This window comes from Lucilia cuprina, chromosome 4 (genome assembly GCF_022045245.1).
Source record: "Lucilia cuprina isolate Lc7/37 chromosome 4, ASM2204524v1, whole genome shotgun sequence".
NCBI classification, from domain to species: Eukaryota; Metazoa; Arthropoda; class Insecta; order Diptera; family Calliphoridae; genus Lucilia; species Lucilia cuprina.
This window is the reverse complement of record NC_060952.1, coordinates 38,928,656-38,947,657: the sequence shown is the minus strand read 5'-3', so window position 1 is coordinate 38,947,657 and position 19,002 is coordinate 38,928,656. Positions and strand designations below refer to the sequence as shown.

The 19,002-nt window shown below is 28.5% G+C and overlaps 6 protein-coding genes and 3 non-coding genes across 9 annotated transcripts; 2 read left to right on the top strand and 7 right to left on the bottom strand.

Moving 5' to 3' along the window:
• Positions 1-3,671: 3,671 nt before the first annotated feature.
• On the bottom strand, positions 3,672-7,805 carry LOC111687502 (40S ribosomal protein S7). The gene is made up of 4 exons (XM_023449943.2): positions 7,682-7,805; positions 7,166-7,330; positions 6,762-7,094; positions 3,672-3,808 (listed from the first exon to the last, which is right to left on the bottom strand). Exons 2-4 carry the CDS (start codon positions 7,328-7,330, stop codon positions 3,725-3,727), a joined length of 582 nt encoding a protein of 193 aa, XP_023305711.1. The 5' UTR covers positions 7,682-7,805; the 3' UTR covers positions 3,672-3,724.
• Positions 4,137-4,230, bottom strand: LOC111687508. Its single transcript, XR_002762823.1, has one exon. It is a non-coding gene; the product is annotated as a small nucleolar RNA psi18S-1377 (small nucleolar RNA).
• On the bottom strand, positions 5,028-5,170 carry LOC111687510. The gene has a single exon (XR_002762825.2). It is a non-coding gene; the product is annotated as a small nucleolar RNA psi18S-1377 (small nucleolar RNA).
• On the bottom strand, positions 6,207-6,357 carry LOC111687509. Its single transcript, XR_002762824.2, has one exon. It is a non-coding gene; the product is annotated as a small nucleolar RNA psi18S-1377 (small nucleolar RNA).
• A 2,796-nt stretch (positions 7,806-10,601) lies between the features above and the next one.
• On the bottom strand, positions 10,602-11,118 carry LOC111687500 (sarcotoxin-1C-like). Its single transcript, XM_023449941.2, has 2 exons — positions 10,902-11,118; positions 10,602-10,823 (listed from the first exon to the last, which is right to left on the bottom strand). Exons 1-2 carry the CDS (start codon positions 10,998-11,000, stop codon positions 10,731-10,733), a joined length of 192 nt encoding a protein of 63 aa, XP_023305709.1. The 5' UTR covers positions 11,001-11,118; the 3' UTR covers positions 10,602-10,730.
• A 1,227-nt stretch (positions 11,119-12,345) lies between these two features.
• On the top strand, positions 12,346-12,809 carry LOC111687501 (sarcotoxin-1C-like). Its single transcript, XM_023449942.2, has 2 exons — positions 12,346-12,512; positions 12,588-12,809. The coding sequence occupies exons 1-2, from the start codon at positions 12,414-12,416 to the stop codon at positions 12,678-12,680; spliced, it is 192 nt and encodes a 63-aa protein (XP_023305710.2). The 5' UTR covers positions 12,346-12,413; the 3' UTR covers positions 12,681-12,809.
• Positions 12,810-13,759: 950 nt separating this feature from the next.
• Positions 13,760-14,223, bottom strand: LOC124419608 (sarcotoxin-1C-like). The gene is made up of 2 exons (XM_046949762.1): positions 14,037-14,223; positions 13,760-13,967 (listed from the first exon to the last, which is right to left on the bottom strand). Exons 1-2 carry the CDS (start codon positions 14,133-14,135, stop codon positions 13,875-13,877), a joined length of 192 nt encoding a protein of 63 aa, XP_046805718.1. The 5' UTR covers positions 14,136-14,223; the 3' UTR covers positions 13,760-13,874.
• A 1,103-nt stretch (positions 14,224-15,326) lies between these two features.
• On the top strand, positions 15,327-15,783 carry LOC111687499 (sarcotoxin-1C-like). Its single transcript, XM_023449939.2, has 2 exons — positions 15,327-15,498; positions 15,570-15,783. Exons 1-2 carry the CDS (start codon positions 15,400-15,402, stop codon positions 15,660-15,662), a joined length of 192 nt encoding a protein of 63 aa, XP_023305707.2. The 5' UTR covers positions 15,327-15,399; the 3' UTR covers positions 15,663-15,783.
• A 1,796-nt stretch (positions 15,784-17,579) lies between these two features.
• On the bottom strand, positions 17,580-18,075 carry LOC111687495 (sarcotoxin-1C-like). Its single transcript, XM_023449936.2, has 2 exons — positions 17,877-18,075; positions 17,580-17,817 (listed from the first exon to the last, which is right to left on the bottom strand). Exons 1-2 carry the CDS (start codon positions 17,973-17,975, stop codon positions 17,725-17,727), a joined length of 192 nt encoding a protein of 63 aa, XP_023305704.1. The 5' UTR covers positions 17,976-18,075; the 3' UTR covers positions 17,580-17,724.
• Between the last annotated feature and the right edge of the window lie 927 nt (positions 18,076-19,002).

Sequence of the window (19,002 nt, the reverse complement as noted above, 5' to 3'; positions counted from 1 at the left end):
AAAAATGTTAGTTTGAAAATCAGTGATATTAAGAGATAAAACAAAATTAGTGCTCTTTGCTGTGTTAATTAATTAAACTCGAAAAGTTAAAGTTTCCCTCACAAAACGATGAAAAGTGTTAATAAATGTGTAAAAAGTTATAGAATATATTTGGTTGTATATCGGTTAATGTGTTTTTTGTTTTGTTTCAAGTGTTTTTATGTCAATGAGGATTTTGTGCAAAAAAAGCGCGAAAGCCAAGTTTGTGTATTGATAAAAGCAAAAATAACCCAGGAAAAACTTACATTGAAAAGTAATGAGTTAAAAAGCTAAAAAAACCTATTTGCACTACTTCTTCATTAGCATTTAGAGTCATTATTTTAACACGGTGATGTCATTGGAGGCAAGTACTTCTACGCTCGCTTACAAATAGGGAGTTAAAGAAGTACTTGCAATTTGTCTTACAAAACAGTTGTTGAGTAAGTTGTTTTATTTTTAATAATAAAAAGAGCCAGCTAGAATACGAACCAGGGACTTCGGTTTGTCAGTCAAATGTTCTACTCACTGCACCAATGCTTAGCTATTTTATTGCGCGTCAAATAATGGTTTTCACATACAAAACTAATTTTGTTTTCTTTTTTGTGAAACACAATTTCTAAGACGCAATTGAATAAAATGTGCAAACAAAATTACAAAGCCGAAAATAAAGTACTTCTATATCAGATTAGATGAAAGTCATTACTAAAGTACTTCTAAGTAATGCAGACGGGAAGTAGTAGTCATTGAAAAGTAAGTGGTTAGGAAAGTACTACCCATTACCGAGTTTTTGCTGGGAATTTCTTGTTTTTACAAATTTATAGAAAAGTTCTTTTTTTGTTACATATCTACATATTTATATAAAGAATTATATAGGTATTGTGATCCAGCATAAGTGATGGATGAATAAAAATTGTGCAATAAAGTAAGTGGTATGCATCAGCTTACAGTCTTCATTATGGTATCCACTTGTAGAATAATTTAAGCTTTAAGCACTTTATTTTAGACAAAGTTAGATAAAATGGTTCCCTATATAAACACCCCCCCCCCCCAAAAAAAAAACTATATTATGATAGGCTGTTATCCCATTAACCAGTAAAAACTCTTATAGATCAGTGATTCTTTCAAGGACCTAGGTCATCTTCTGGCCAATTCATTGTTAGTTTATTCTTACTCTTACGGGCTTATTATTAATGTATTGTGCATTTCGGGCTAGATCTTCTGTCTTTACTTTTTTTTGACAATATTCCCAGTTTATCAGGAAACTTAAGCTTTAAGGATTATAAAGTAACTTGAATGATTATTTCCATTTCACAAATTATGTACTGTAGTTTGTAACGCGTCTGCAGCAAAAAGTTCAGCAGCTGAAGGGGGTTGTATGTAATGTGTTGTACTCGAGCAAGGACGACCATATAATACCCTACACCAGTTAGTATGTTAAAAATATAGGGAGTTTGTATGGGAGAGAGAGAGAGTAAAATGAGGCCCGATTATTACAAAAATCGGTAGTGCCATTTAAAGATCTCTAAAACTAAGTTTTGCTGATTTTGACATAATAGATCATTCAATCTAACTTTGAGCCCAAAAACTAAACAAAATAATGAAACGATTTCAACCATTTTCAATAACGTTCGTCCTTATCTTGAAAATTGCAACATGTTGACTGCTCAGAAAGTAATTCTGAGATGATTGCTATACTTTAAGGTGGGTGTAGGATCAATATCATCAACACAAACTCATAAGCCCCTCCGCATTATAGAGGTGCAGGGCATAACTAATTACTTTTAGTGTAAATAACTTATTATTTTTTTCGACTAGGTTCAAATAATGTACTAGACTATCGATTCGACAATAGAGTAGACTATCGACTAGACAGTAAAATACAAATGGCTCTAACTAACGAAAACTTCAAATTCCCTTTTATTTCAACATTTCAAACATTTTAGAAAATTTAAGTTAATATATTTAAAAAATAACCCTCTAAACTTTTATTTGAAATATGTATATGTATATTAAAATTTACTAATTTTTCCTTTATTATTTCAGGTAAATTTCTTCAAAACTTTATTACATTTGCAGTTATTGGTAAGTCAGAAATTTTAATATTTTACTGAAACAATCTATTTCAAATAATAAGTTTTAAGCAAAAAATATTGCTTCTACGAAAATATTATAAAATTTGTTTTGAATCACTTATGCTCCTTCAACAGATACCTTGAAACTATTGACATTGCCAATATTTCAGTTAAATACAAAATAATATCTACATATATCCAAGATATACAAAATTTTGTATTTAATTCATATTGGAGATGCAAAGTCCGCCCAATTTTCTCGAAATGTTCACATGAGTGTTCTTCATGTAAAATTTAAATTTTATAGCTCTAATAGTTTCTCAAATATACAAATTGTTCTATTTAATTCATATGGGGACTCCAAGCCCCTCAGATGAAAGTCCGCCCTTTTTCTCCAAAATGTTCAGATGAATATTAAGGTTTTGAAAATTTGAAGAATCTAGTTCTATTAGATTACCAGATAAACGAAATTTTGTATTTAATTCATATGGCAGTTGCCGAGCCCCCATTGAAAGTCCTCCCGTTATTTTCTAAATGTTCAAATGAATCTCAGAATTTTTCATATAAAATTTGAAGATTCTGGCTGTAATAGTTTCTAAGATATATGAATTTTTCTATTTAATTCATATGGGGTCTCTTAGGCCCCTTAAATGAAAGTCCTCTCTTTTTCCTCCAATATGTTCAGATGATTCCCAGAAAAATGAAATTTTGTATTTAATTCATTGAAAGTCCGTCCTTTTCACACAAAATTTTCAGATGAATATTAAAGTTCTTCGTGCAAAAAATTTGAAGATGATAGTTCTATTAGTTTCTCAGATGAATGATTTTTTTTCATATGGGGGTGCAACGCCCCCATTGGTAATCCGCCAATTTATTACACAAAATGTTTACATGGATGTTAATGTTCTTCGTGCAAACTTTTAAGATTCTAACTCCAACAGTTTTCCAGATAAGCGAATTTTGTATTTAATTCATATGGGAGGTGCACGCCCCCTACTTCTAGTCCACCTGACAAAATTTGAGGACTCTATTTGTTATATTTTCTCAGATAATAATTTCTTCATATGGAAGTGCCACACCCCTAAAGCCATTCTGCCCATTTTTTCCAAAAATATTTTATGGATGTTAAATTTGTCCATACTAAAGTAGCCTATAGGTCCTTCCACATACACAGGATGACACTGAGAAAATTTCAGGAAAATCGGTCCAGCCATTTAGCAGTCTATAAAGTCCAAACAAACATACAAACACACATTCATTTTTATATATAGATAGCTTTTATAAATTAGTTTTTTTACTTTCATTTAGTATATTTCTAAAACACCTCAAAAATTGCTAAATTTTTCCGGACCAATTTAAACTTAAAATTTAGATAGATAAATAAAAATTAAATAAAACCAAATTTATTTTACAATTTTACGTTGTAAAAGTTTATTTTTGTTGTTGTTTTAGTTTTGTAAAAATCTATTTCTGAATTTCAGAAATTTTTTTGTAAAAGAAATTTACAAAATACTTCCTTTCTTTGCATTCTTTTAAAATGATGCCCCAGTTTTTTGGTATTTTTAAAAAACAAGCGACAAATAGTGTTGAACAACATTTTCACTATATAAAAAATAACATTTATTTTTCACAATTTACATGGTCAAATAGTTATCGGGGAATTCAAAAGTGACATCACGACCGGTAAGTTTCTTGTAGACCGAGGTGAAGGTGTCCACCTAAAAAAGAAAAATTAAAAGAAAAACATAAAATTAATAAAGATAATTAAAATAAATTTAATTACTTAAATTAATAATAAATTATTTAAATATTTATTAACTTTAAAACTATAAATTACTTTTGAGTTTTCAAGTAAAATATAGTTAATTTTTAAAGTTTTTTAATCTACCGCTTACGTAGGAAGTCCCATCACGCTAACAAGTTGAAAAACATCACGTATGGGAGGCAAATAGGCGGTGTTTAGTTTGTACCATAGTTTTTTGGTTATAGTTTATAGCATGTAAGCAACAAATGGAATATATTTATTCTTATTTAAAAGTGAGAATAAATTATAACGAGTCGTTGTTTTAAAGTTTAATGTACGTTCTTTTTGACAATCATTGATTTTGAAAATAACAATCAACAAAAAACACAAGAACGGTAGAAATTTTTTTTTAAAAGGAACCAAAGTTTTACATTTAAAAAAGGAATTTTTTTATAATTCTTTTATTTATCAACTTAGGAAATAGAAATTTTTTTGTTATTGGCAAAAAATTTGTAGTTAAATTTCTCAAGTTTTTTAATCTGCCGCTTTGTAGGAAGTCCCATCACGCTAACAGGTTAAAAAAACATCACGTATGGGAGGCAAATAAGCGGTCTTTGGAATATTGTTATTCGATTTTGAAAATGAAGATAATTTCACTGCTTCTTTTAATAACGATAAAACTAGAAAAGTAGCAAGTGCCGGTACACACTAGGAAACTTTTGATTTTGCGTAAGAGAGAAAGTGAATAATATCATTCATCTCTCTCGCGGTTCTGAGTTTCTCTAACTCGGAAACTTGTTTTGTTTTGTTTGTTTCTTCTCATTAGTACAACAAATCAATGCAATTAACACGTAGTTTCTGAAACAAAAGTTTCTATATGTGGACATTAAGAAAACTTCAAAAGAGAATTAAGAAAAAGTTTCTCAACAAAAGTTTCCTAGTGTGGACCAGGTCTAACTTATCTGACAAATTTAGTACGTTTTTAAAGCTCTAGAGTTCTAGAACTATGTTATTAGTTTACACAGAACAACATTTATCACTAAATTGTTTGAGTTTTTGGCACAGAGGTAAAAGTTAATTGTTAAACTTTCTTCTTTCTATCCCTCTTGCTCTTAAACCCAAAAGTTTTGACAGCAAATTTTGCTCTTTGTAAACAGAAACTTAGCAAAATCCTCTTTATTAGGTTTTAATTCAATTGTAAGCAACAAATGGAATATATTTAATCTTAAAATTTCAGATTCAATAATAACGAGTTGTTGTTTTAGTTTAATTTACGTTCTTTTTGACAATCATTGATTTTTATAAAAAACACAATCAACAAATAACACAAGAACGTAATACAATTTAAAAATAATAATAAGATTTTAAGATTTTTGACAAAAGAACAAATTCCAAATAGGTACTTTCAATATAAACCTTTTAAGAATTATCTTCATTTCGTTAAAGACTTTCTTAAGGCTTTGTTCCTCTTAATGATAACGATCAAGTATTTTCTTCATTTGATATTGTTTTCAATATAAAATGATAGAGAAATGTTTGTTCGCATTTAGAGAAACAGGACCTTAATTAAAAAGTCGATTTTTAGAAGAGAATGACATCCGATAGTTTAGTGTTCTAGTCTGTTAAAGTATGAGTTTAATGAATGAATGAAACATTCAATGTTTTCAGCCGCAACTATTAAGTTGAATTCACTTTAAATAAAATTCATTCTTTAAAACTTAATTATTATATAGTATAAATTTATCTTCTTTGTCGTTTTGTAGAAATACTTTTTTATATTTATTACAAATTTAGAATATTAGCTTGTAACTTTTTTAAGTAAAAATATTTCTTGTAAATGTTACTCTTTGTCCTTTTTGACGATCACTGTGACTAGTGGTCATAATTCAGCAATTAACACAAGGACGATATTAATTATAAAACTTTAACAGAAAGTTCTTTTTCAATATACATATTTCTTCAAACTTCATAGTTTATAAATGAAATATACTCTACATATGAAGAGGTTTAATAATTTCAAACATTTTTTTAATTATTTACCGAAAAAACATTCAAATATTTTCCGCCGTATTGTGATTTAACTCTAAATAGATTTCATTCTTTTAAACTTTATTCCTTAATTGTATAAATTATCCTTTTTGTCGTTTTGTAGAAATACTTTTTTATATTTTTTACAAATTTAGAAAAATAATTTGTAATTTTTTTTTTAAGTAAAAATATTTCTTGTAAATTTTACTATTTGTCCTTTTTGACGATCACTGTGACTAGTGGTCATAATTCAGCAATTAACACAAGGACGATAATTTAAAATATTCCAATACTTTAAGTTCCTTTTAAATATATTTCTTTATACTTAATAATTTATGACATAGAAATGTAACCAACGTATGGAAATGTTTAAAGGCCATTTATACAAGCATTTTTAAACAATAACGAGACATTGGCTGTAATATTTAATATTTGTCCTTTTTGACAATCACTGATCTTGGTTATAAATACAATCAGCAAATAACACAAGGACATTATACTTTAGAAATTATTTAAATAAAATAGCTATATTTTACAAGAATCTAATGAAGAAGTGTGTTGTTTGGAAATTGAAATTTCTTTAAAACAATTAGAATAACATCAAAGTTTTATAGAATGGCGACATCATGAACCTGGAGTGGCTCTTTTTAGTAACCTTTCTAAAACTTGGTTATTTCAGAATAAATTCCGCATTTGTTTTCTGGTCAAACTTTACCACAAACATTTTAAAATTTTCACAATATTTCTAATTAAGCACACATACAAGTATTATAAAAAAAAACAACAACAACAAACACTTCTTCATTTTCACTTGTCTCCCCACCAACAACAATTAAAATCCATAAAAAAATAACCCCTCCCACTAATAATTTTAAACAATCTCGTCACAAACAACTTACTTTGTGTTCAATGGTGGTTTGTTGATTCTTGTCCAAATGAACCTTGATCAATTGAGAACCATCCAACTTGACGCGGATACGCTTGCCAACGATTTCAGCAGGGAAGACTAAATCTTCCAAGATGGCATCGTAGACAGCGGTCAAGGTGCGGGAACGTGGACGCTTTTGTTTCAAGGGGTTTCTGGCCTTGCGGGTGGGTTTGGGCAAAATTTTACGTTCGCCAACAACAACGACATGTTTGCCAGAGAATTTCTTCTCCAATTCACGAACCAAAATGATTTGAATCTTTTGGAAGGTCTTTTGTTGGGGAATGGGCACATAGATGATGACAGCCTATATCACGCAAAAAAAAATCTCATTATAAAACTTTCTCACAAAATTATAAAGAAAACAGCAACACCTACCTTCTTGTTGCCGAATTCAATTTCACGGGCACGTGTAATGTGCAAATCTCTCAAGTAGGGCTTGAGGTCACTGTTGGCCTCCAACTCCAAGAGAGCTTGAGCAATGGATTTCTCAAAATCATCGGGCTCAGCACCACCAGGCTTAATAATCTTGGAGCCAATCATCTAAAAATTTCATAAAAAAACACACAAACACATTATATTAGTTGAAACTTCCTTAAACATTTTCTTTTTACTTAAAAAATCACTTTTATTTTCCATCTTTTGGTTTTTTAATTTATCAACACAAACGTAAACACTTTTTAGCTTTTCTTTCCCCAGCCGGTCGCTGACATTTTTCTTTTTTTCTAATCGTTTAACATCTTGCTGTTTTTCTTAACGTACACACTCAAATTTCATTTACATTTTATATTCATTCTTTTAGTCATAATTTTTCATACACATTTCTACATTTGAATGGAAAATAATCGTAATTTTTTCACTTTTTTAAAAACTTATCACAAAAAATACACCAACCTTGGTCAATTATTTTGACAGAAAAGGAAGTAAAATAGACCCACTGAACAGTAATTTCCTTTACTCGCTCGTTTTTCATTCGTTCGGAAGTTGGCTGCAGTAGTTCACAGGGTTGTATTTTTGTGCGTGTAACGAGTGCTAGAGATGAGTGTACACGTTACAAAAAGTATGTGTGAAATTAAGAAATATTTGTTTAATTAATGTTAAATTAATAAATCATTTTAATTTAAATTAATTAACATTTAAATAATTATATATTGCCATATTTCTTTGATTTTATTAAGAAATATAAATATATATTTATGTTTATAATGTTTTCAATACAAACATTTTTATATTTTGATTTAAATTAAGTTAGTTTTGGATCGATTTATATTGATCCACAATTGGTCATAGCAAACTTTCGAAAATCATTTAAACGCACATAATTCATTGATTATTTAATTATTGTAATTAAATTAGACACAAAAACGTTTTGTTTATATATGAATCACACAATTTTTTCCGGATGGGGCCGTAGTTGGTCATGGCTTCCATATAAGGTCCGCTTCCAAATACAAATACAAGCAAATATTTCATTGAATTATAAACATATGTATATGGATAAAATTCGACTTGAATAATTTTTGTGTCGATGTAAATCATTCTACCAAATTTTTTTCTGGAACGTTCGATTATTGGACATATAAGGTCTAGGGTTCTATAGTTGAAACGAAAAGTCGACTTTTCGACTATATTTTATAAATAGTCGACTTTTCGACTTTTTACGATTTTTCGACTTATCGACCTTTTTTGACTTTTCGAATTTTTCGATTTTTTTTACTTTTTTCGACTTTTACCGACTTTTTTCGACTTTTTGACCTTTTTCGACTTTTCGACTTTTTTCGACTTTTTCCGACTTTTTCGACTATTTTCGACTTTTTTCGACTTTTATTAACAATGTCGACTTTTCAACTTTTTTCACAGACGATAGTCGAGTTATCGACTTTTTTGGAACAAAATAGTCGACTTCGACTTTTTTCGACAAAGGTCGATTGTTCGATTATTCGAAAGTCGATTTATAGAACCCTTATAATGTCCACTTCCAAAAATCAATTAAACGCATATATGTTTTTAGTTGAATAATAAAGCTGTAGGTATAAATGCGACTCAAATATGTTTGCTGTACGTATAAATCTTTCTGTCGATTTTTTCCGGATTACACTATAATAGTTCACAATTTCCTTATAAGGAACATTTTCGAAAATTACTAAAATAAATAAATACGTATTTCGTTTATATAACTAATTATATAAAATTATTTTTAGCTCCCATACAAGGTTCACGTCTAAAAATCACTTAATAAAACATAATTCATTATTAAATAATATAATATCTGGAAAAATTTCGATATGACGTATGTTCGGTGTACTTAGCTACGGTGGACGATTGTTGGATGATTAATCAGTAAACTGAGTCAGTTATGACTCCTTTTGATGACCTAAAAGTGATTAATAAGTTGAGCGCTTAAAAAATGACTCGAAAATGATCCCGATATATGATTGAAATCAGAATATTTGAAAAACAAACAAAACAAAGTGTATAGCAATCATAAATTTATCATCCAGGTGTTTAAAATATGATGGTTTTAAAAACTTATTTTGTAGTCATATTTCATGAAGTTGGAAGATCTAAAATGTTATTGTTTTTGTTTGTAATGAAATAGCAACACTTAAACTTAAAAATGTCTCAAAAACAATTCAAAAATGAATCGAAACTTATTAGAAATGGGGTACAGAAAAGACTCTTTTGGAAGAACATTTTGTGTAGCCTAAAATGTGTTGATATAATTCTCATTTTGTTTATAATATTAAATGTATAAGTATTTGAATTTGTCTGATATTTATAAAGTCGATTTACTGTCAAGGATATTGAAATTATATTATGCTTTAATTATAATAATTTTATATGCTTAATGATCTTTTACGGATGATAGTTGGGTGAATAATCACTAAACTAAGTCTAAATAATTTCAATTAATGTTTAAAATCTGATTTATTTGAAAAAAAAACAATAATAAAATGTATACCAATCATAAATAGGTCATCCAGTCGTTTGAAATATGATTGTTTATAAATTTAGTTTGTAGTGACTCAAAAGAGATTTAAAAAGTCATAATTGATTATAAGTGGGGTTTATAAGACCTGGTTCACACTAGGAAACTTATGTTGAGAAACTTTTAATTTTGTGTGTGAGAGAAAGAGATTGATATTTCATTCTCTTTCTCTCACAAACAAAAATCAAAAGTTTTCCAAAAAAGTTTCCTAGTGTGAACCAGGTTTTTCTACTTTTCGAAGCGGTAGGGTACCATTTTATCCGGACGAATGTATCATTTATGATCAGAAAATGAGCGCATATATGATCATTTTTATCGTGCAGAAGAGTCATAAATGACTCGAATGAAAAAAAAAATATAAAAGTATAAAACTGCTCTATTATTGTTCATAGATCCTATATAAAGTCATCAACATCTTTCACGATCACTTAACGAATTTCGTTTATTAAAAATATTTTCCTAAATATTTTGGCATCGGCAAGATCGGGCCGATGATAAGTCATAGCACCCGTACGAGGTCCACATCTGAAACTCACCTTTTTTGGACCTAATCAAAATTAGCTTCCCATATAAATGTTATTTACCTCACTGTCGAATTATCTATAAATTAGATATTTAAATGTGTTTTAATAAAATGATGCTTGCTGGTGGAGGGTATTTAAGATTCAGCACAGCCGAATATAGCACACTAACTTGTTTTAAATTTCTGAAGTTGAAAACAACACATATTTTTTATAAATATTTTATATTATTATTTTTTATATTTTTTAATTTTACAAATTCAAGCCCTTGTGGCTTAAAATTCTACTCCATTTTTTTATAACATAATTATAAATTTCTTTAAATTAATATCAGTCAGTTTAAATATTTACGTTTGCTTTAATAAATAATATAAATTACTTATTTATAATCCATAATACTTGACAACTTCGACCAATTAATTGTTTTATTAAATCAACCCTTTAAAGTTGCAGCTACATTAGCTGCCTGTTGGGCAACACCAATAGTTTGGATGGTAGCATCACGAGTATGTTGACCAACACGTTCCTTTAAGTAAAAAATAAAATTAATTTGTTAATAAAATTGTGCTTTTTTAAATTATTTTATTTTATAACAAAAACTTACAATTTTCTTGCCAATCTTACTCAACCAACTACCTTGACTTTGAGCCACAAAAGCACACAAAATCAAAGCAAAGAAAACGAATATTTTATTAAAATTCATTGTTGTTGTTTAAAAATATTAAAAATATTAATTTATTTGTTTAAACAAATGTTTATTGCTACTGACGCGTTATTGTTGTGCGGCTTTGTAGATGAACTGTTAATAATTAATAGTTTAAACTGCTTTTTATATACAATTTCTATTCTTTAATAAACCACAAATGATGTGTTAGGGGATTTTGTTAAGGGTTTTGAGTTTTTCTTCCTCTGTTTTAATATTAAACGGGGGATCGCTCATTTTTCTTCTTTATTAATCTAAACAATTAAAAAACATTTCTTTAATGATTCATCTTGAAATATTGTATTTTTTTTTCTATTTTTTTAATTTGGTAATCAGCCAAACTGTAACTTAACTTTGGGCGTTCCATTTAATGTTTACTAAAATGTAATTCCAAATAAAATATTGCAATTTGTAAATGTTTCGGTACAAAACTATATTGTGTGAAATAACCTCAAAACTGGACTATAAACTAGACTATATACCAGACTATATACTAGACTTTAAACTAGACTATAGACTGGAATATAGACTAGACTGTAGACTAGACTATAGAGTAGACTATAGACTAGACTATAGATTAGACTGTAGTCTAGACTATAGACTAGACTATAGACTAGTTAAAGACTAGAGTATATACTGGACTATAGACTAGACTATAGACGAGACTATAGACTAGACTATAGACTAGACTATAGACTAGACTATAGACTAGACTATAGACTAGACTATAGACTAGACTATAGACTAGACTATAGACTAGACTATAGACTAGACTATAGACTAGACTATAGACTAGACTATAGACTAGACTATAGACTAGACTATAGACTAAACTATAGACTAGACTATAGACTAGACTATAGACTAGACTATGGACTAGACAATAGACTAGACTATAGACTAGACTATGGGCTAGACTATAGACTAGACTATAGACTAGACTATAGACTAGACTATAGACTAGACTATGGACTAGACTATAGACCAGACTATAGACCAGAATATAGACCAGTCTATAGACTAGAGTAGAAAATATAAAGTAGACTTTACTATAATCGTTCACTACAACTACTTCACTACGACAGCGGTATTTGTAATAATGGAATTATCTGAAAAAATGCTCTAGTTTTAAGATTATATTATTAGTACTGGACAATCATATCGAATTGCAGGGTAATCACAATTAAAACAACACATGCAAAATAAATATTTTTTTTTTAAGTAATTCCCCGTTCTAAATTTGCTAAAGTGTTGTGTTTCCTTTTCCTTAACAAAGAAGCGTTAAGTCAACATTGTGACATAAATTATTATAAAAGCCCAGCTAAAAGCTTTATTTATTAACAGTTTGCAATTAAAAAACAGCAAAAGACGTACTCTTTCTGCAAACTAACTAAGCAAATAATTATAAACAATATGAATTTTAATAAATTTTTCGTATTATTTGCCTTAATTATGGTTGCTGTTGTGGGACAAAGTGAAGCTGGTTGGTTGAAAAAAATTGGCAAGAAAATTGTAAGTTTTAATTTGAAAAATGATTATTAATTAACGTAAAAACAAACTAAATATTTGTTATGTATGTTTTAATAGGAACGTGTGGGTCAACACACTAGAGATGCTACCATACAAACTATTGGGGTTGCTCAACAGGCCGCTAATGTGGCCGCCACTTTAAAAGGATAGAATATTAAATTTAATTTAGTTTTTAAATACTAATTGTTAAATAGAATTTATTTATTTATTACAAGCTGAATAATTAATTTAAATAAAATTTTAAATATAAATAAAAAAGTAAATTGTTCTATTTATAGTAAACTAGTGGGGTCCTGTTTTTCCCTTTATTCTAAATATGGTTTCTAGACGTAAATATGTATCTATATACCCAAAAATTTTAAAATAATGTATTTACCGATAGGTACAATTAATTGAAAATTAAAACTTCGAAACCATGTATTGGAAAAATTTAGGAACACTTCTCACGATCCATGAAATATATATATTTGAAATATTGTCCTATCAGGTATCGTAGTTACTGATTTTATCGATTACTATTTTTATTTAAGGGACTAATAGACTTTAAATCCTCTTATTTTCCCGTAAGTCCGAAAAAATCGAATATAGTTGATAAGTCGGAAGGAATAGAATTTCGATATGATTATTGAATAATTACAATATATCAAAAATATATCTTATAGACGGTCTAAAATTAACCTCTATGTAACCATTTTCACAAAGGGGTCAATAAATCATGTAAAAATCAAATCATTAAGAGAAATTGATCAATTTCTCGAAATCTGAACAGCATTATCCATAATTGCCTCAAGCCAACATTAAAAAAAATTCTTCCGGAAGTCATCATTATATTAAAGTTAAAAATATAAATAGTGTAGAGAAATAGTAGCCTAAAGTATAATAAATATGTGTTCTTTATTTTCATTCTAAAATTGTTGATGTCTTCATTAAAGTTTTTTTATGGAGAAGTTTATCTTGATATCATTATATTAGTGTCTATAAGTGAATTTTGACCTTAAAGTTTAATTTTTGAAGGGGACTTTGTATAGGGGCTTGAACCAATTTTAACTATGTGCCAAATTTTATTAATATAAATTGAAAATTGCGATCTGTTGCTTGCGTACTAGTCTTACATGACACACAGACTCTGTAGGTGATCCTAACCTTAAAGTATTCCGAGAACAATATTTCTGCAGACATCAACATAAACGCATAATATTCTCCCTACTATAGTGGTATAAATACAAATATATGATATTTTTATATTTTTATTTAATATTTATTTTTACTCTAATAACTAATATAAAATACCTATTAATAATCCATAATACTTGACAATTTCGACAAATTAATTGTTTTATTTAATTAACCCTTTAAAGTTGCAGCTACATTAGCTGCCTGTTGGGCAACACCAATAGTTTGGATTGTAGCATCACGAGTATGTTGGCCCACACGTTCCTTTAAGAAAAAAAAAATAAAATTAATTTGTTAAAGTGCTTTTTTAATTATTTTATAACAAAAACTTACAATTTTCTTCCCAATCTTACTCAACCAACTACCTTGACTTTGAGCCACAAAAGCACACAAAATCAAAGCAAAGAAAACGAATATTTTATTAAAATTCATTGTTGTTGTTTAAAAATATTAAAATTTATTTGTTTAAACAAATGTTTATGTGTCTGACACGTTGTTGTTGTGCGGCTCTGAAAGTGAACTGTTGACAATGAATAGTTTCAGCTGGTTTTTATATCAATTTTTTTACTCTACAAGAAAAACCACAAATGATCTATTAGGGGATTTTGCTAAGGGTTTTGTTATTCTTATTTGTGCTAATTTTACAAGGGGGCTCGCACGCTCGGTTTTTTTTTTTGTAAAATTTAAAATAGCTTTCTTTCGTCAATGATTCATGTAAAAATAGTGTAAACTATTTGTCTATTATTTTCTAGAGTTTAATTTGTTAATCAGCCAAAAGTATGGAACTGTAACTAAAATTTTGTGCGTGTGTTTTTATTTTTACTAAAATATAATCTGATTGAAAATATTTTAGGAAATAACCCAGTAGACTATACTAGACTATAGATTAGACTTAATATTAGACTATAGATTAGACTGTCGACCAAACAATCGACTAGACTATATTACAAACTACAGACTAGACTATAGACTGGACTATAGATTAGACTGTAGATTAGACTATAGATTAGACTATAGACTAGACTATAGACTAGACTATAGACTAGACTATAGACTAGACTATAGACTAGACTATAGACTAGACTATAGACTAGACTATAGACTAGACTATAGACTAGACTATAGACTAGACTATAGACTAGACTATAGACTAGACTATAGACAAGACTATAGACTAGAATATAGACTAGACTATAGACTTTTTATTATTATAGATTTAACAGTAGACTATTTGATATATTATAGACTAGACTATAGACTAGACTACATATTGCGCTATAGAATATATTTAAGACTATACTAGATTATGTACCACACTATAGATTACTTAATAGATAAGACTATAGATGCGACTATAGACTACATTATATATTAGACTATATAAAAAAGCACCAAAGTTTTAAGATTATATCATCAGTACGAGACAATAATATCGAACTGCAGGGTAATTGCTACTGAAACAATTAACATCACACATGCAAAATACATATTTTTTCTCCAAAAGTAATTCCCCGTTCAAAATCAACAGAAGTGTTGTGTTTCCTTTTCCTCAACAAAGAAACGTTAAGTCAACATTGTATCATGAATTATTATAAAAGCCAAACTTAAAGCTTTATTCATTAACAGTTTACAATTAAATACAGATAAAGAAACAGTCTTTCTTCAAACTAGCTAAACAAATATTTCCATATACAAAATGAATTTCAATAAATTGTTCGTATTATTTGCTTTAATTATGGTTGCTATTGTGGGACAAAGTGAAGCTGGTTGGTTGAAAAAAATTGGCAAGAAAATTGTAAGTTTTAATTTGAAAATATTCCTTAAATTTAAGTTAAAAAAACAAATATTTGTTTTATGTTTTAATAGGAACGTGTGGGTCAACATACCCGTGATGCCACCATCCAAACTATTGGGGTTGCTCAACAGGCCGCCAATGTGGCCGCCACTTTAAAAGGATAGAAATTTAAGTTAAATTTAGTTTTTAAATATTAAATAGTTCTAGAATTTATTTATACAAAAATTAAGAATTATTAATTATTATATTATAATTTATTTAAATAAAAATGTTTACATAGAAAAAGCTGTTTTTATACTTGTACAAAGATTAGGCTTAAAATCACTTTTTATGTTCTACACCACTATAGTAGGGAGGGTATAATGCGTTTGTGCTGATGTTTGCAACACCCAAGAATATTGTCCCCACATCCACTCAATCGCACAATTGCCTCAGAATCTCTTAATGTCGATTTAAATATGTGCGTCTGTCCATCTGTATGCCCAGGTTAAACTTTTGCGCACGCTGCAGGTCGTAATTTACGAAATATTTTGATGAAATTTGGTACATATATACACTTCTTTTGTGTATTTAGTTTGGATATTTTTTCTATTATTTCGCATGGCCTCTATACAACCGTACAAAGGGGTACCACCTTCTATGTCAAACTTCCAACTCTATCTACTCCTTTGCTGATGACAGCAATGTCTGTCATTCTTATTCATTCAACTATAGACTAAGCCTATAGAGAGGGCTCAGTATAAATGAATCATGACAATCTCTGAATAGGGTCATGGTAACAGAGTCGATTTTAACGCCCGCAAGACTTAATTTTTTAAACTCTTGGCAGATATTGTCGATCAATCTATATACATGGGTGGTGTAAATATTAAGGAATCGGAAACTCTTGAGGTTCTAGGCTTGAAAATACAGCCAGCTGGACTAAACACATTTCTCAAGTGTCGAAAGAAGTATTCAAGTGTCTCGTTTTTTTACTCCTTCTGACCTTCTTACACGACTTATCCGATTGAAACTGGAGAAGGTACTTATCAGTGACGGTCAGGTATTTAACTGTAATGATTCATTAGAACTCCACCTTTACTGTTCTATCGATACTACAATGAAATGTGTTCCTCTGAAATTGGGGAACTTGTTCCCGATACTCGTTTATTCTTGCGAATTGGCAAGTGGACCGCACAACACATTACAGGGAAAATTCATTCCTTAGCCGCACTGTTCGTATGTGGAGTATTTCCCGCCACTTTCGATATTAGAGGATTTAAACACTACTTCCTCAATCCTTCTTCCCACACTGAAAATAATCCATGCTCAACTTTACAAAAAAAATTTCGTAACTTCTATTTTCGTAATATTAAAAAAAATTCGTGTATAATACGAAATATTATTTAATAAAACCCTTTTCTATTTTTACGAAAGTACGATAACCTTTCGTAATATTTTTTTCTTAAATTTTAGCGAAATAAAACATAATGATATTAATTATATTATGATTAAATAAAACTACAACATTTTTATAAAATTTAAGAAAAAGTATAATATTATTCTCGAATTATTTTCATAAAAGAAAATTAAAATTCGTGTGGAGAATAATTTTGAACTAAAATTAGAAAATTTATTTTAAAATGAACAAAAATGTTTGAATAAGTTAATATTTAGTAAATTTTACCATATTTATTCAAAATTCCCTTTTTTCAATTTATGTAAATTAATTTTTTCAAGAATATTTTGCATTATACTAAAATATTTCGTACAATTTCGTATATAGTACGAAAGAATTTCGTGGTGCGAAACAACGAACCATTCGTACAATCTAAGACATTTTTCGTATATATTAGGCATGGATTTTTTTAGTAGTTTCAATACAATGCTTCGCAGAAGTGTTGTCCAATAAAAAAATATGCACGTATGTTCACAGCAAATATAAAACGAAGTACTTCCAAAAGTATAACATCTATCACCACTTCAAAAGTAGCACTAAGTGAATTTGTTTAGATTCACAGAAGGTGATGTTTATTGACTTCCAAAGAAGCGAAAAGAAAATTTCATTGTAGAAATTACAAAAGAAATAAAAAACTTATATGAATACTTTAATATCATCATTTTTATTTCTTTAATACAATCTTAAACATAATACTTAATCAACTAATTTTTAACAAATAAGGCAGTCAGTTTATACTTATATTAGTTATTCTAATTAATATTATCGATCAATTGCTAAATACATATTTAACCCTTTAAAGTTGCTGCAACATTGGCAGCTTGTTGAGCAACACCAATTGCTTGTATAGTGGCATCACGAGTATGTTGACCTACACGTTCCTACAGAGAAAAAAATATTAAAATATAGATCTTTTTTTAAATTTTTCTTAAAAACTTACAATTTTCTTGCCGAATTTTTTTAACCAACCACCTTGACTTTGACCCACTAAAGCGACTAGCATCAAAGTAAGGAATACGAAAACTTTGTTAAAATTCATTGTATTTCTTTAAATATTAAAATTGTTTAAACAAGTGTTTTGCTTCAATTGCCTATTGTGATGTGTTTTTTAAAGAACTGTTAATGATCGAAGCTTTAAGCTAAGCTTTTATATAAATTTCTCTTCACTTTTATTGTCTTTATATTTCTTTGTGTTAATTTATATATTTTTTTTTGTTAAGAGGGGATTTACTCTTTTTATATTTGGTTAATATTGGGGATTGATTTTTAAATGTCAAGATTTTTCTGCTTAATTAATTAATGCGTCACTATAGCTTAAGTGACGTATTATACGTTGGCAAACTAAGTAAAAATCATAAGCAATTTGACTTAATGTTCTTACCCAAAATCGTTAAACATAATTTCTCTAATGATTTTAGTGAATTTATAAAAAATTAACCAAATTCTAACCTATAAATTGTAGCCAAAATGTCTATTAGAAGGTTCCATCTATTGCTTTCAAAATATGAGTTCAATTAATTCTTATTAAATCATATTCTTAACTTCAGATAATTTCTTTAATAATTTAAGGTACATAATTGAAATGTTTACCTAATGTGATTGAGAAATTATAAACATAAATCCTTTTACCAAATTTTATAATGATCAACCTAGTTTTCTGTCGATATAATGCACAAATATATCTACATATAGGGTAAATCAAAAAAAAAAAAATCGACAAAAAAATGCTGTTTTAAATTTTTGTCGCCTTTGGTTTTTTTTTTCAAATCAGGAGCATATATTCTACTCCTTAACGCGGTTTCTATGGCGTATAAATTTGATCCTAAAGACATTTGGTTCATATTTTATGGGTCTCTAAAGTAGGGCATCTCGGGTATTTTTGTTCAAAATTAGAAATGATGGTGACTGAATATCTTTGGAACCAGTTATTCGATTTTAACAAATGATGTTTCGTTCGACAGATCATCGATTACTCGATTAATTTAATTTAATTTAAAAATTTACATTACAAGAGATCGAAATAAATAATAAAATAATGAGAAGTTGTTATTACTATTGGCTGCACA